Below are 18,016 nucleotides of genomic sequence, written 5' to 3'. Positions count from 1 at the left end.
AAAATATTCAAGAAAATGCAATCAGGAGTATACATATTAGCACTTGAGGTAAAAAAAAGTACATCTAAAACCTGAAAGATGAAAAGGCAGCCAGAGTAGTGATATTCAATTATCAAATTCCTGAAATGTACCATCATGAATTATATGCCAGAAATGCCCAAGTAAGGAATTACAGAAATTTTACAGTGTTTTTAATATGCGTAATGCCAACTAGAAAAAGTTGTAAACCTATGTTGCATTAATACTGTGGATGCACTAAAGGATTTTTTTGAATTTTTATTTTCTTTATGTGTTTGTATTTTTTTATTTATTTTGACATAATCCAGAAACTTTACTCTAAATACCAAACATGGCACTTTCAAGCTACTTAAGGAAATTAAATTAATTTCCCATATAAAGACATTTACAAACATCCATGCCGAAGGTGGAGCCTCCATAGCGCAGTCAGTATAGATGAAACCCTTCGGTCAGAAAGACCTGGGTTCAATTCCCGTCAGTGATGTAAGGAACCTTTATCTGGTCTTTTTTGACTAATGGTGAGTTAACCAGTCTCATACAGAAGTGAAGGGTTTTTTTCTCCTGGTAACTCGGGTTTTTCATCCCTGAAAACAGGCAAACCGGTTCCCTGAACACACAGCTACAGTCATAAAATACACTACAGCAAGGTATGCAATGGGAAACCATCTTGCTCGTATGCATTTCCCTAGAATGGTAGCATATAGCTACCCCCACCAGCCGTATGACTGAGGGAATAGGATAGGATGCCGAAAGCAAGATTCACCATAATCTGTTGGCCAGAGAGTAAGTATGCTAACTGCTTTATGCGAAAGTTAAATGCTGGATGTATGACTCTCATAGCATCCATCTATAAAAAGAGAAATAAAACATGAGAATAAATGAAACACAACATGAGCATTATGGAGGAATTTCCATGCTGAGTGTCCCAGGTAAGATTTACACAAGCATGAGAACAGGTTAAGAAGAATAGTCGTGGAAGAGAAACTTAGGTAGGAACAAGCTAGGGGTGTACAGGTAAAGTACAGGTTGTCAAGATAAGATTTTTATTTTAAACCATTAATTGAGAAATCAAGGAAATATAAGAAATGCTCTTCAAAATCCTACATGAGAATATGCATGTAAGTATATAGCTTACAAAGCTATATTGTAAGCTATATACTATATTACAAAGTTAGAAATGATGATACTGGAATTTGATGAAAAATCAGATGTAAGACAAGAACATTATTTCATATAATAAATTTAGTTTAATCCTTTATCCAAGTGTAAGCAAACAAAGTTTGTGTCTGAAGTATCTTCAGGACTGAGGCAACTCCTGGTAAAGGTGGACCATGCTCTCATCACTCCTTGTCTTAGTATCTCCCATAATGCAAAGCACATCTCCTTGGGGACATGTATAATGTTATGCATTAAGGGAAGGATCACTACCCAGACCGGTTTCGACCTTTATTGAGGTCTTGTCAGTGGGAGCCAGACCCAGAGGTGGTGATACCAAGGTGGAAGCAATGGAGAAGTCATATTTACCTATACGAGTTGCCAAAAGGTGTCTCACCTTATTATTAAATTATTCTGGATTTAGAGAAAGATGTTGGAAGTTTTTTTTCCGAGACACCTTTTGGCAACTTGTATAGGTAAATATGACTTCTCCATTGCTTCCACCTTGGTATCACCACCTCTAGGTCTGGCTCCCACTGACGAGACCTCAATAAAGGTGTCGAAACTGGTCTGGGTAGTGGCCCTTCCCTTAATGCATAGCATTATACATGTCTGCAAGGAGATGTGCTTTGCATTATGGGAAATACTAAGATAAGGAGTGATGAGAGCTTGGTCCACCTTTACCATGAGTTGCCTCAGCCCTGAAGATACTTCAGGCACAAACTTTGTTTGCTTACACTTGGATAAAGGATTAAACTAAATTTATTATAGTCTAAACAAGTGGGAAAAAATCAGGACACAATAAACAGTAAGGAGTACATGCACACAGCAATTATATCCCATCCTATTCATGTGCCACCTCATATCCAGGGGGGCTGACCACATGTTGTTATGGGTATAACAACATGTGGTGAGGACCCTATCTATTCCACATAAACAAGGCAAGTCCTAAATTCAACTATGTAATGAGTTTGACTGGGCACTCTTGTCAGTTGGGCTGATGGTCTGAGAATAAGCATTTCCCAGAATTGAGACAGTTTTATGCATTCAAAATTATTCATTTCAGGATTGTTTGTTAGAGTAGAGGAAGATCTTTCACATTTGTATATGTTGCTGTGAAGTAAAGGTGGCCTTCTTCTAAAAGATTTTACAAGTATCCAAAGCACAATGCCAATTTTTTGCGTAGACTGAAGGCATTGACTATAATGTACATGTATTTCTTTAGGATGCTGCTAACTTCTCAGACCTGCCATTAATATATGGGATGGTGACAGTTTTAGCGTAGTCCATTTTGGAGAGAATATGTGTGGGTTGGGAATGAAGAGAATGTGTAGATATGAGATGTCAATTTTTTTTTTTTTTAATCTGCTGGGGACTGTAGCCATCGAATATAAAGGCAGAATGATAAATGCATGTAAACACAAGAAAGATATTTAATTAACCAGATATTTCGGTCTGGAAGTAGCAGACCATCCTCAGTGGTATTACAAGAACAGTTATAAAAAATAGAAACTAGAATATTAACAATAGATCGTTTAAAATAGAACAAGCCATGGGATGTTATATCACTAAGTATAAAATGGAATATTTTGAAGTAGAGACATGATTAAAAAAATAAATAAATAAAATAAAAAATTAATGAGTAATCTTGATTAGACTTTCCCAGATTTTTTGATATAGATATACAGTCATTACGATTCAGGTTGGGACGATGGAACAAGGCCTCCATGCTTTCCTTGAACAAACGTTCAAACCTATAACGGGATCTATGTAAGAGGCGAGTCCTGGACCAAAGGATGTTGTGGTCAGTTTCAATCCCATGCTGAGCCAATCCAGACTTTTCAGGTTTATTGTGAAGAATGGAGGATTGATGTTCTTGGATCCTTTTTTTCAAGTGAAAGTCAAACATGTCTTTCAGCAGGACATTAGTAAACAATAAGGAAGCGTGAAAACTGAACATGGTAGAGTTTTTTTACATGTGAAGAGGTATTATCAGTATTCCTAAAAAGCAATTTGTAAAATTTATAGGTGAGTGAATCAATGCCTTCAGCAACTGGGCATAATCGCATTAAGTCTGGGAAATGCTTAATCTCAAACCATCAGCCCAGATGCCAGGCAAGCCCAATCAAATCCACTACATGGTGCAGTTGAGGACTTGCCTGGTTTCTTAGCATCAGTTTCTCATGTAGTGCCCGAGCATGTATTTTTACTTGTGTACTGTTCATTGATGATGCCAATTTGACTTTGGTGAGATATAGGAAATAATAACTAAATAGGTAAGCTTAATTATATCATCTATGTTTCATCTCATTCCTAAAATTCCATTATGAGTAACAATCAACGTACAAGTCTAAACACTAAACACTTGTTCTATAGGTCAGTTGCATTCACAACTGACCTATAGAACAAGTAAAATACTTCTGCTATTTAGGAACAATTCTTAGTTAAGATTCAAATTAAATCTGCAAATGGATAACAGAATAAACAAATGTGGTCAGTTATGAGCAAGCTGAAGAAATTTGTTAGAACAGGAGAAATTAGCTCAAAACACTCATAGCATATAAAATAGTGTTTAAATCAATTTTTACTCATGGATTTGAGAGCTGGGTTAGAAATAAAACAGTTAATCAAAGACTAAAGATTGCAGACATGAGAAAAATTAAGCGAGCAGATGGCATTAATGCAGAATCATATTAAAAATGAAAACAGAAAATAACTTGACACTGTTAGTATTCAAAAACATGTGAGTAGAGCTAATTTAATATGGTCACTTAAAGAGAACTGGACAGGAAAGATTAGCAAGAAAAGTTTTTGATATCTGGATGACAGAAAAAAGGACCCAGAGAATGACCATAACCAGATTGATACTATTAGTTATGCCTAAGAACAATAAAAATATTATGCATGACCATTTTGGAGACCTGATAATTAATAGATTAATCTTGAAAATTAATCAGTACATACATACTGCTACACCTTGTGAGGGTACATAATAGGAATATGATGAAGAATTAAGAGAATACAGGTGCAGTTTTATTCAAATTTAAAATGTTGAATACAAACTGTTTGAACTTCAGATACAGACTGAAATGCTTGCAAACTATTCAGCTGATAAGTGTGTGGGGAGGGCATCCACTCTGGATTGAAAGGTATGTCAAATAAACGATTGACTGTGTTTAGTAAAGAAGGATAGGGATAATGCATACAGATTTCTTAATCATGCAATGGAAACTAATGTTTGCACTAAGAAAGCAAAGTCTGTTAAAGGGAGAGCATTATGATAGCTTATATTACCATTTTTTGAGTTACTTTAGAGTATACCAGATTGATAAGACAATATGAAAGGAGAATTGCATGCCCCCCACCCCCACCCTCACTCACACACACACTCTTAAGGGTTTGTTAATGTTAACTGTTCTAAGTCGGTTCTTCTTCAAAGCCAGATAATAACCAGTAATAGTTTTAGTAGTGCATGTCAAAAATTATGTAGCTCTAAAATTCAGTATCAGGTGAAGACCCAAAGTGCTATTTAGAAGTGATGAAAAAAAGTTTCACCTTGACAATTTTATTCAACATTTAATGAAGAAGAATAAGATATCCATATTTCTTAAACAAGCAAGGCAACACATTGGTTGCAAGAACTTACCATAGAAAGGAACTAGTGGCACAAGTTGTGAGCTTTCTAATGAAGAGGTTGTAGGAACTGATGATGATGATGGTGGTAATGCTAATGGAATGCTCACTGAAGGAAGAGAAGGATGTTGAATATTTGAATGGAGACCCTCTAAATAAAAAAAGAAATAAAACTAGAAATTACATTTAGTCTAAGACTTGCAGAAAGCATAACTTGTAAAGCTACAGAAGCCCATTTATCTGTTATTTAAGAGAACTTCAGGAAGCTGAACTCAATTTTTCAATTACTATTTTGCCTTTCCTCCTCACTCTTCCATAAACATTTTAAACAAAATTGATACATTTTGGTTCTTGTTATCAGCATTATGTTGAAATGTTTAACTTTTACAGCTTTTTGTTATCCAAAGAATTTTTTTTTTATAGTTGCATGCAGCCTTTGAAGTATATACAGCAGCATGACATGCTTGTTTATGAGATTAATGTTATCAGTATACAAGAATAATAAATATGGATTACTAATGTACAAAGAAACTTTTTTTTCATTGACAGTTTTGGGCAATATAACATATATCATATAATTCAGTAACAGTGGAAAAATAAAATAATAGCACAAACATACAATGATAGAAGGATTAATAATGCAGGTATGAAGCCAATGTGTTTAGTTCAGCTGTAAGGTCTAATTACTAGAGCACTAACAAGGCTCAGCGAAAAAGGATTAACAATGCATATCTGGATTGTTATTCTTTCTATTATAGATGCTTATGCTATTACTTCACCTATCAAATCATACCAAAATTGTCTCATTTATTTTAATGAGACCTTTTTTTACTTATGCTTTTAGATTGTTCTTCCCCTTCTAAAACCTACTTTTGTCCTTTATTTATTTATTTTTGTCATTTAGAAATCTATGCCAGATGTTTTATCAATAGTCTATCTATGATGTTTGCTGTATAAATGTTAGCCTGTTGCTGATGTCACTCTTTTCTCAGACCTCTGTTTACTTCATGAAATAGCATTAGCCATATATTTGAGATAACCTCAAAAATGCCTATCCAATTATCATGTTTGCAAAGTACATTTAGGATTTGGTTAAGTTCTTAATGGATTGTGATATCAAATGTAAAAAAATATTTTGTATAAAATAACTTATTCAGTTATTTTGTATATTTCAGTTTTTTTGTATAAAATAACTTTTTTAGTTATTTTATACAAAAAAAAAAGCAACTCAAATTTGTTCTTTATTTTCTCCTCAAAAGTATAATCACCATACCCACAACACACTAGATAAAAAATTTTATAAATAAAAAATGTTATTTTTGCATAAGTAATCCTTATTTATTATTCCTGTGTTATTATATCAACTTACTTTTTATACATAATACCTATAATGTTTAATGACTTCAGTGGCTGATTTGGCAAAGGAAGAAAGGATGATAAGAAGAAACTATCAATTTGATATCGGCATTCACTAGCTCATAAAATTGACATTTCCTCTGAGTCAAGGAAGAAAATGAATATGGCTTCTGAGCAGCAAGTGGGACAGTCTAGGCAACCATGGACTGGGGCAGGGTGAGGACAGTGATATTCAAAAAAGTGTATAACATATTTTACATTTATAAGCCAAAATCATAATAAAAAAAATGAGAAGTTACATATTTTTATTCAACTGAAAAATATAACTGTACATAACACATGCATATCGTACCACACACTTAGGGTAAAATTTAAGACTTTTAAAAATCACACACTACTGCAGCATTAATACCACAATAACAAAAAACACACTTCATTGCATTGCCTTTGACAGTAAGAGGAAGAATGAGTCTTGTGTACAGGTATGTGACAGCGGCTGCACAGCCTTGCATGTGTGAAGTTTAGAGGGAGAACACTGCATGCAGTGTTTTCCTTCTAAGCTGTGTATGTAAGTTAATGATTCCATGTTATCAATGAATTCTCTTATTATTAGAAGAGGTGTGCTCACATTTTTTTTTAAAGGAGGAATACAAAATTACAGTTGTTTTGCTGCCCAGTCTAAGTGGAACACAAGAACCAAACCTTGAAGATTGGCAAATTGAAGAAAAGATTGTGTGCAGTTTAGAGGGAGAACACTGCATACAGTGTTTTCCTTCTAAGCTGTAAGTTAATGATTCCATGTTATCAATGAATTCTCTTATTATTAGAAGAGGTGTGCTCATAAAAATTTTTTTAAAGGAGGAATACAAAATTACAGCTGTTTTGCTGCCCAGTCTAAGTGGAACACAAGAACCAAACCTTGGAGATTGGCAAATTGAAGAAAACATTGATCGATTCAGCCAGAGAAATATGTAGTGAGTAAGTAAACAACTCTCTCTCTCAAAGAAGAGTTGTTTTGGAGTTCAATCAGCTCCATTTATACTGAGCATGGCATTTCGGCAGCACTGACACTAAATGGCATTGAAAATAAATCTAAAGAAGACTGTTGGTTATGAAAATCACTAAATCTTGCTCTCTTCAAACTCACTTCGCAACGCGGCTAATTTTTTAGAGTATTCATCAAGAGGCAAACAGTTGGCCTCAACAAGAAGCTGAAAGTGAGTTAAGTCTTTTCTTGCGAGTTGTGCCTCCCAAAGTTTGAGCTTGGGAGGCAACAAAAGCTTTGATGTGATCAAACAAAGTATGCACCAGTTGATCTTTGGATTGTAGCTGCGTATTTAGGTCATTCAAAGAGATGCAAAGAGATGTCGGCAGTCAATCATCCACTTCGGATCATTGAATTCCACAATCGGCTTCCCCTTGGTTTGCATGAACTGCCGTATTTCGCTCTTTAAGTCAAAGACTCTTTTAAGAACTTTCCTTCTGCTCAATCAACACATATCACTATAATAAACCACATCGCCGTGATCCGCTTCACACGCTTGGGTCAGAAAATCTTGAAATAGACGATGATTCAATCATTGTCAATTCATATGTCATGAACGTCATAATAAAGTTCATGACATTCTCAAATCCAATAGTTTTCGAGCACAAATTCTCCTGGTGGATTAAACAGTGGTAATGGATGAAATCTTTTCCTTCTAGTTCCGGTTCTTTCCGTAGCAGTGCAACAAACTCTTCATGCTTCCCAACCATAGCAGGGGCACCATCAGTTACAACATCCTGATGGTGTGGTAACTGATGAGGTAATGAGGTTGGTTAAGTCGAGGCTGAAACGCTGGAGCATTTTCTTGGCGGCTTCAAGAATATCAGTGCCTTTCTTCATCATTCCCTTCATAGGTACGAGCGCTAGCAGTTCTTCTGTCACAGTGAATTGCTGATCAATGCTCTGGACAAACATAGTCAGTTGTGCCATATCCTTCACATCTGTGCTCTCATCTAAAGCAAATGAATATGACGTAAATTTGGACGACCGTTTTTTTTTAAAGTTCCTTCAATGTCATTGGCAAGTTTTTCGACATGTGCTACAGTTACCCCAGACAAACTCTGTTTTTAAGCACTTCGTTATTATTTGGGCACAGAATTTCTCCAGCAGCGATGAGACACTCTTTCACAAACTCTCCATCCAAGAAGGCGCTTGATTTTTTAGCAATTTTTTCAGCTATTACATAACTTACTTTGATGAATGCTTCGCTCTCTTCCCTCTGCCTTTTAAACGTACCCTGACAGCATTTTAAATCAATTTGGAGAGAGTTCACTTTGGCCACAGGAAGAAGCCATTGAAGGCGATCGAAATTGGACGCATGCTTTGTCTCATAGTGTCGATTTATATTGCATTCTTTTGACACTGATTCAAGACAAATTAAACACACTGGCTTATCGTCGATCGACACAAAAACGTACAACTTGGTCCACTTTTCATTAAAAACCTGACAAGAATCGCTTGATTTAAGCTTTTTACTCGTAGATGTCATAGTGATGGAAGGTGAACCCAAAAAATGATCCAAATGGCCTTGTATCAGTTATTATTATCCACTGAATATGTCTCACACTAATGAAAAAAGTCTGGCAATATAAAACCACAATAGGCTATGGCTGACACGACGAACCTGCGTGTGCTTATACAGGAATATCACACTGGTCACGACTGACTGTGGATGAGATCCTCTTTTATTTATATGAAAATAACGAAGTATCGAGAACCTTCGAGATGTATCTGGAAGGCACTAGATAGCACACTAGAACGAACTACTGCCTCAGCCACCTACCTGTGACATTAGTACTAGTACTTAAGTACCACTTGGTGCTGGTAGATGGCTGAAGAAGCATATCTATTTAATATTTATTTTTATAGGATTTTATGTAAAGTATCAAATTCACAGCATTCCTTGTGAATCTGGAAAGCATCTCACAATTCTAAATACTGCAGTATAGCTTAGTGGTCTGTGGGCTTCATTGAAATCATTTTTTATTTAATCATGTTTTAATGTTAAATAGTTATTTTTTTCAAAATGGCCTGTGGGCTATGGCAAAAAGGGCCATGCATTAAAGACCCCTGTAATATGCTTGTAATACGTTTATCCCAAAATGCATAACATTACATTTCTCGACATTAAACTGACACCCATTATCTTTTGCTCACACTGACAGACTCTTTAAATTGTCCTGCAAGCTCTGCACATCGCTTTGATTAACTATTACTCTACCTAATTTCGCAAACAATTGAATATTTCCTTTCATGTTATTTCCTATATCATTTATGTACAAATTAAAGTAATGGTCCCAGCACTGAACTTTGCAGTACCGCTAGTCACCTGTTTTTGTCTCGATTCTGCCTCTCATATTCAACTTTTTGATATCTATTCTGTCCAGCAGCCACTCTTATATACTTAACAAGTGGCGTATCCATCCCAACTGAGCTACACAGGCATGTGCAGATGTTATACTTAAAAATAAATTCAGTGCATAAATTCAGGAAGCAAGATTCTCTGACTAAACCAGATTACTGTTGTAATAAATTTGGTATGAAAATCAGCAAAAAAAAAGAGACAAAGACAATGAAAACAAGAAAAAAACATTCAAAATATCAACTGTATTCTGAATAGTGAACCTACAGAACAAATATAACATTTCAGTTTAGGCACAATTTTTAGTGAAGATGGTAAATTAAATATGGAAATAGACAACAAAATTGGTAAAGCTGGTATGGTAGGAAGTCAGCTGAATAAATTTATATTTATTAGTTAAAACACTAATTAAAGAAATTAGTTAAAACACTAAATTAGCTGTATATAAGAAAGTGTTCAAACCAGTTTTAACTTATGGATCTGGGTTAGAAATAAAAATTTCTATTATCAAATAGAGATTTGATTGAAGACTGGAGATCACAGATATGAGAGTTTCTGAGAGAGAATACAGGAGTATCTTTGGCAGTATTTCATTAAAAAATGAGATTATTAGGAAAGAACTCGCCATCGTTAGCATTCAGAAATGTGTTAGTAGGGCTAATCTCAGATGGCATAATCACTTAAACAGAATGAGAGAGGAAAAATTAGCAAACCAAGTGTTCTTTGCCAGGTTGACAGGAAAAAGACACAGAAAGACCAAGATGTAGGTGGATTGATACAGTAAAAAATGCCTTAGAAAACAGAAATATAAGATGTGATAATGTTGGAGTCTTGACAGATAACATATTAATTTGGAAGAAAATTGTTGATCAGAAGTTAGCAATGGTGTGACTTTTTCATATAGTACTATCATAATATCCTATACCTCCTTTCCCCTGAGGATACATATCAGGAATCTGACAAGGATATTTATTTATTTATGTATATTTAGGTTAAAATTTGAAGTTGTGATGAATACATTTTCAAATAAGTAAAAAGAAAAGCTAAAAAATGCACGCACACGCAGATACGTATATGAAAGAAAATATATTAAAATTCTGAAATACATGAAGTCATTAATATGAGGAAAGGCTTCATGCCTTGAAAGCAACTGTCCGAGAGTGTGAGCCAACGAGCTTAAATATCACCTTGACAACATAGATTTTGAAGTTAAGGACATATCTTATAAATTTTTCAGAAAATATCAAAGAAATTGCTCACAGAATACTTTTTTTTTTGATTACCACAATTCCATGCAGACACTCTAGCATGATATAAAGTAGCTAATTATTATTAGACTTGCACCTCCAGGGAGTTAGGAAATCACTGAGGAGAGGTCCCCATGGGTCATGCAATGTCTAATCATAGCTCCCCTCAAAAACAGTAGAAAGAGACTATTGAATTAATAATGAAAGTGAAACACACACATACTGATTTCTAACTTCGGATGGGGTTGTTGGAACTAACCCTATCGTAAATTGAGGGCTGACTGTATATCTATATTGTAAGATTCCCTTACAAACTTGTATGTTTCTATGATATCTCCTCTTCTTCTATTTCTCAGACTCAGAAGACACGTTCTTTCAGTCTGTCCTCATATGCAGCATTTCAGAGCACTGAATCTTTCTGTTTCTTCATCTTGGACACCATGTCTCAGAACAGTAGTCAAGATGTAGTATTATCAAATTGTTGTTAAAATTGAGATATAACTTCCTTATTACTACAAATTAGCTATCTGATGTGATGACTTCACCACCTTAGAAAAGTGTCCTTTAAACTAATGTTCTAAAGTTTAAAGTGTACTTTAAACCAATGTCCACCCTAGATCTCTGGCTTTATCAACCACTTGTAGTAATTTTCATTAAGATAACATTGTACAATGCACAACTATGCATTTAGCAAAATTAAACTGTCACATATTAATATATACCTACAGAATCAGTTTGTTCAACTCAGCATGCAAGAGTGTTTTATTAGCTATATATTTTATCACTCAACCCAGCTTTGTATTATCAGCTTATAATTGGATATTTCCCTCACACCATCCTTGATGTCATTAATATACAGCTTAAAAACAGTAGTGGTTCATGCAAAGATCACTGTAGTATCCCACTAGCCATTATCCTTTGCTTGGCCTTAACGTCTCCACATATCACTCTGTGATACCTGTCAGCCAGCCACTCTTCCATCTGTCACTAACCTATTTTGCAAATCCATCCTCCCATGTAGAATTCTGTCAAATACCTCAGCAAAGTACAACCATCACCTCAACAATTATAAGAAGTATCATGATTCCTTTTTCTCTTATCCAACTCTGTTTTCACTCTACTGTAAACATGAGAAGATTGCTGACACAATATCTACTGTTAACCTACAAAGTTTGGGGAGTGCTAATTCCTTGCATATTCCTTTAGTGCCTGTGCTGATATCTATCGTGACCCCACTGCTGTGTTTGCATCAGGCAGTTGCAGGCTCTTTAATACTTCTAACTCATCCAATGCAAGTTTGTTTTCTAGTTCCAAATGACTTCCTGAAAACTCATGGATCTTGTTTAGAACTGTAAAACATATCTCCTTTGGCTTTCAGGCAACTTCTTTTCAGTCTGATTTCACATCTTCCCATGACTTAATTTCCTGGCCTTCTTTATACTGTTCACCTGCTTGTCATCACATTTCTTCCAATATCGGTTCCATTACATTTTCTTTTTATGTGGTTCTTAAAAGTTTTGTTCATCCATTAACTTCTATTATTTATTCTCCTAAATCCTTGAGATACCTTTCCTCTACTTACTAAGCACTCACTGAAGCCTTGAAATTTCTAACCTATACTACTCATCTACTCATCTGGGGTGCTTAAGGGTCAAAGCTGTATAACTGAGAGGAGACCACCACATAGCCTTTAAAGGAATGCGGAGAACTGACCAGGGCTGCTGACCTAATGTCCAATCCTCAACTTCTCGTGGTGCACCATGTCGGGTATCTACTTGGATACTGAACGAACGAGGATGGGCTGGCAATTTGGGATTTAGCTGACCAAATTGTATTCTTATTGGTTAAACCAAAATAAAAAATGATGGCACAACATGACAAAATTTCATGATGGCTGGGGCGTCGCCCGGTTAAACAAGGCCCCGGTTGTTTTTGCCAGGGAACCAGGGCGAACAGCGAAAAGTCAGCTACTGGAACAAATCTGAAAACAAACCCCAACTCAACATCACCAGAGTTAAAGATCGGTACTATCAACATAAGAAGCCTGAATGGCAAAGAAATGGAGCTAGCTGACGAATTAGATAAGTACCAGATCGACATAATAGGGGTGACTGAAACAAAAAAGACCAAAACTGGTGAGATCTTTCTGAGCAATAAATGCAAATTGTTATATTCAGGCAAAGACAATCAAGGAAAAAAAGGAGTAGCCATAGTATTCAACACCAAATTCAAGGCTAATCTTCTTGAATGGCAGTCAGTCTCAAGTAGAGTAATGTGGGCAAATATGAGAATGGGGAACTGGACAATGAGACTTATTTATGCCTATGGTCCCACAGAAGGTTCTACTAAGGTAGAAGTGGAGGAATTTTTTGATGCTTTAGAAAAAGCAACTGACACAATGAAAAATAAAAAGTTGGTCCTTGTTGGGGATCTAAATAGCAGAGTAGGAAATGATTGCGAGACATACAAAAATATTTTGGGAAAATTTGGAGAAAAGAGCAAAGCCAATAATAATGGCAAATATCTGTTGGATTTCTGCTCAGGACATGGACTGGTTATTACTAACACCATGTTCCAACATAAAAATTTGCACAAATTCACATTTTCATGGAGAGAAGAGGCAAGGAATAAGAAAAGTCTCATTGACTATGTTATTGTTGATAGTGATGTTTTCTCCCTGGTGCAGGACACCAGAGTGTACAGATGATTTGAAATTGGAAGTGATCACTATTTAGTCTTGAGCAGGATAAAATTGAATTTCATATTGAAAAGAATAACATGTAAGAAAATTTTAAAGCAAATAAAAGTTGAGCAGCTCTTAGATGTGAACTGTAGACTAAAATACACAAAGATTATTGAAGAAAAAATGAAAGAGTTTGAAAACAGTAACCAAACCTTGGAGATTCAGTGGCAAGCTTGAAGAAAACCCTGATTGATTCAGTGAGAGAGGCATGTGGTGAGGTTGTCGGCAAGGATAAAAAAATCAGAACTCCCTGGTGGACACAGGAAGTTAAAGAGGCAGTGAAGGAAAAGAAGAAAGCATATCAAAAATTCCTGTCAATTAAGTCATCTTGTGCTCTTAGAGAATATAGAGACAAATGCAAGAATGCTAAACACTGTGTAAAACTAGCTAAACAAAAGTCATGGGAGGACTTTGGCAAGAATATAGAAAATAAATATCAAGAAGGTGGCAAAATATTATGGAGGTTGTTGAAGAAGCTTAGGAATGGAGGAAAGAGTGCTGTAAAAGGAGTTAGAGATGATAAAGGTGACATGAAAACAGGAGAAAAAGATATCCTTGAAGTATGGAGTAATTACTTTGAAAAACTGCTAAATGAAACAAGCAGTGATGACAGCACAGTGGTAAAAAAACACTAACCAGGCATGCAGTCAGGAATACATATCCATACTTGAAGTAGAAAAAGCCATCAAAGACTTGAAATGTGGAAAGGCAGCAGGAGTAGATGATATTCGTCCAGAAATGCTGAAGTATGGTGGTATAAAAGTCTTACAGCGGCTGCACTGCATAATTCAGAAAGCCTGGACAGAGGGATGAATTCCCGATGATTGGAGTAGAGCTCTCATAGTACCAATATATAAAAAGGGAAATAAAACTGAATGTCAGAATTACAGAGGTATTTCCCTACTGAGTGTTCCTGGCAAGATCTATGCAAGCATACTTGAGAAATGGTTAAAAAGAATTGTGAAGAAAAGCTTGGTGAAGAACAAGCTGGATTCAGGCCAAATAGAAGCTGTCAGGATCAGATCTTCACTTTATGACAAATAGTCGAGAAAGCATGGGAATATAACAAAGATCTGTATTTAAGTTTTGTCGATTTGGAAAAGGCATATGACAAGGTGCCAAGAGAGAAGCTATTCAATACGCTGCAGTTATATGGTGTCAATGGGGAATTATATCAAGCAATACTTAGTCTTTATTTGAGTTGTAAGTCAGCAGTTAGAATTGAAGGAAGTACAGGAAGATGGTTTAATGTTAAATCTGATGTGAGACAAGGATGTACATTATCCCCTCTGTTATTCATTATCTATATGGATCACATTATGAAGGAAAGTGGTATTAAACATGATATCAGAATTGGAGATGTTAATGTCAGCTCTTTGCTTTATGCGGACGATGTTATACTTCTAAATAAATCCACTACAAGTTTGCAAGAGTTCCTGACTAAATTGAATAACTGTTGTAATAGATATGGTATGAAGGTCAGCAATAAAAAGACAAAGACAATGAAAATAGGCAGAATCATTGAAAATGTCAACTGTGTTGTGAATGGAGAACCTGTGGAACAAGTAAAGCATTTCAGCTACTTAGGCACGATTTTTAGTGAAGATGGTAAATTAAATATGGAAATAGACAACAGAATCAGCAAAGCTGGTATGGTAGGAAGTCAATTGAATAAATTCATATGGAATAAGAGAGAAATTAGTCAGAACACTAAATTAGCTGTATACAAGACAGTGTTCAAACCAGTTTTAACTTATGGATCTGAGAGCTGGGTCAGAAGTAAAACACTTGACCAAAGACTAGAGACCGCAGATATGAGAGTCCTGAGAAAGATTATAGGCGTGAACAGATGGCATCAATGGCAATATCATATTAAAAATGAGGATATTAGGAAAGAACTTGACATTGTCAGCATCCAGGAATGCGTTAGCAGAGCTAATCTCAGGTGGTATGGTCACTTAAATAGAATGGGAGAGAAATGATTAGCAAAACAAGTTCTCTGCCGGGTTGGCAGGAAAACGACCCAGAGGAAGACCAAGATATAGGTGGGTGGATTGATACGGTACAAAGTGCCTTAGACAACAGAAATATAAGATCTGATAATGTTGGAGTCTTGACAAGTAACAGACTGATTTGGAGGAAAATTGTAGATAGGAAGTTAGTAATGATGTAATTTTTTCATGTAGTTCTATCATATCCTGTACACCTCTTGAGGGTACATGGCAGGAATTTGATGATGATACTACTCCTCTTTTTCTACTGGTTTCATATCACCTTTCTGCAATAATTTACTATCCATACCATTCATAGAAATTCTCGCAATAACTCATTTACTTTTTTGTTGTGAATTGCTTTATTTCTCCCCTTTCTCATTATCAGGTTTTTTTTATTTTTGTTTAGACCAATTTTTCTCAGAGCCTGCATGGCTAAATTTTGACAAAGTCCATTGGTTGGAAAGACCTGGGTTTGAATTCCACCCAAGACATGAAAGAATCGTTATCAGGCCCTTAAACTGAAATGAATTACTTTTCTCATAAAGAGGTGGATTAATTGCCTTATCAGAGTGCTTGGCTATGACAGACCAATCAGCCTAACGCACAAAGAATGATGATCAATTTTTCTCCTGGTTTCAGTGGACAGTACAGAGAACATAAATCATTGTGTGCTGCCACATAAACACATATTAGTATAAGACAACTCACTGCAGCACAAAATTACCTCATACTCAACACAAATTAAACTATTATTAAATAATTATAAAACAGCATCTGTTAAAAGAAAATAATGCATTTTCTATTATACTACTGTATACTTCTTTATTTATTTGTCAGAACAAGTCTTCCAAAGTGCAGTTCATTCCCCCTGACCACCACAACACACAAAGCGACTTATAAGGAGTTACACATTTAATAAGAATTACTTAAAATATTAAATTAGGATAATTAAGGTCTGAGCAACAATGTCATTTTTATTTCATTTCTGTTAATTCAAACTGAATTATTTAACTTTAATTAAGTAACTGAAGAGCAGTACCTTCCTCTGTTACAGGACTCTGAACATGGTATGTAGCACATTCTAAGCTAGTATCCATTTCTTCATCTCCTTCTTCAAGATCAATTTCCATTTCTTCTACCGCTCGAACTGAAAGTTTTTTATCTTCTTGAAGTACAACACTTTTTACAGTTACTGCAATGTTTTGAAGAATACAGTCTACAGGGAACCACTTACTAAAGTTCAGATCAGGAACTTCTTGGGCAGACAAGTTGTTATCCTAAAGAAACAATTATTTCTACAAAACTGTTAGATTTTTTTTTGCCCTAAATGTCTAGAATAATTAAATTTTCTTGTTAAATAAAGGAAATAATATTTCATGCTGTATGTGCTGAATGGAAATGAAGCAATACTAAAACATTATATATACCATACTTTTTATGAATAAAAATCAATGTAGAATATAAATTGAATGAGCTATATTTCACTTTTTTTTTTATACCATCATTAACTCATAAATGAAGGATCTTCCCTTGATTTCTATAATTTAGTGTGCCTTTTGAGAACAAATTACCTTGGAGGACTCCAACAAGCTTTTGAAGTAATTCTCTTCTAAAGTAGAGCATGTAAAATTACTTCAACAGGTTGTTCAAGGAGTCCTCAAAGGTCCTTTGCTCAAAAGGTACACCACATAGAAATCAAGGAATAATCCTTCACGACATCTGGAAATCATTAATTAATGTGTAATATTAAAGCATGGAGAATTACTTCAACAGGTTGTTCAAGGAGTCCTCAGAGGTCCTTTGCTCAACAGGCATACTACATAAAAATCAAGGAATGATTCTTCACGACATCTGGAAATCATTAATTAATGTGTAATATTAAAGACCTCTCCTATGCCAGCAATCACTACAGAATTTACACAACAATGCAGAGACTGCATGTAACATGCCTAATGGTGATTAAACTATTATTCTGGTATTTTTAACTTATAGATATTAATTGCTGTTGGAAAACATTTAATTTTTTGTCAGTTTTTTTTACTTATGTTAAGCATAAGTAAAAAAACTGACAAAAAATTAAAGCCTCTATATGGCTACCAGCATCATTATGTTTAATGATGCCGGTAGCCATATAGACAGTAATAAATGTAGAAGAAATACATCTATCATAAAAAAAAAATAATAATAATAAAAATAAAAAATGTATACAAGCTAAAACCTGGTATTTATCTTTCACAGTAGAATATATTTTAATCAAAGTTTGCTGTTAAGAGTAAATTGAAACTATGATTTATATGCCTTAACATCTGGCATTTTAAGTTATTGATGATTTATAAAAGGGAGGTGTTAAGAAGTGGACTAACATTTACCCACAACCAAGACTGACACACTACAAAAGACGTCAAAAAGGAAAAAAGTCAAGAGACACTATATAGTGCAAGGAACAAATAGCCATAGGCATCC

At 35.1% G+C, this 18,016-nt stretch overlaps 1 protein-coding gene across 2 annotated transcripts in view; it reads right to left on the bottom strand.

The window, feature by feature from the left end:
• Ubr3 (Ubr3 ubiquitin ligase) overlaps positions 1-18,016 on the bottom strand; it is a 542,232-nt gene that overhangs the window by 198,112 nt on the left and 326,104 nt on the right. For both annotated transcript variants that reach the window (XM_090394146.1, XM_090394147.1), the window contains exons 18-19: positions 16,593-16,830; positions 4,820-4,957 (exon numbers count right to left, since the gene is read on the bottom strand). In XM_090394146.1, coding sequence (XP_090250272.1) covers positions 4,820-4,957; positions 16,593-16,830 — 376 coding nt within the window. The remainder of the gene's footprint in view (positions 1-4,819; positions 4,958-16,592; positions 16,831-18,016) is intronic.

This window comes from Typopeltis vanoorti, chromosome 6 (assembly GCF_054136105.1).
Source record: "Typopeltis vanoorti isolate ZY-2024b chromosome 6, IOZ_Tvanoo_1.0, whole genome shotgun sequence".
Lineage (NCBI taxonomy): Eukaryota > Metazoa > Arthropoda > Arachnida > Uropygi > Thelyphonidae > Typopeltis > Typopeltis vanoorti.
The sequence above is the reverse complement of the archived record's forward strand: the minus strand, read 5'-3'. Positions and strand labels throughout refer to the sequence as shown.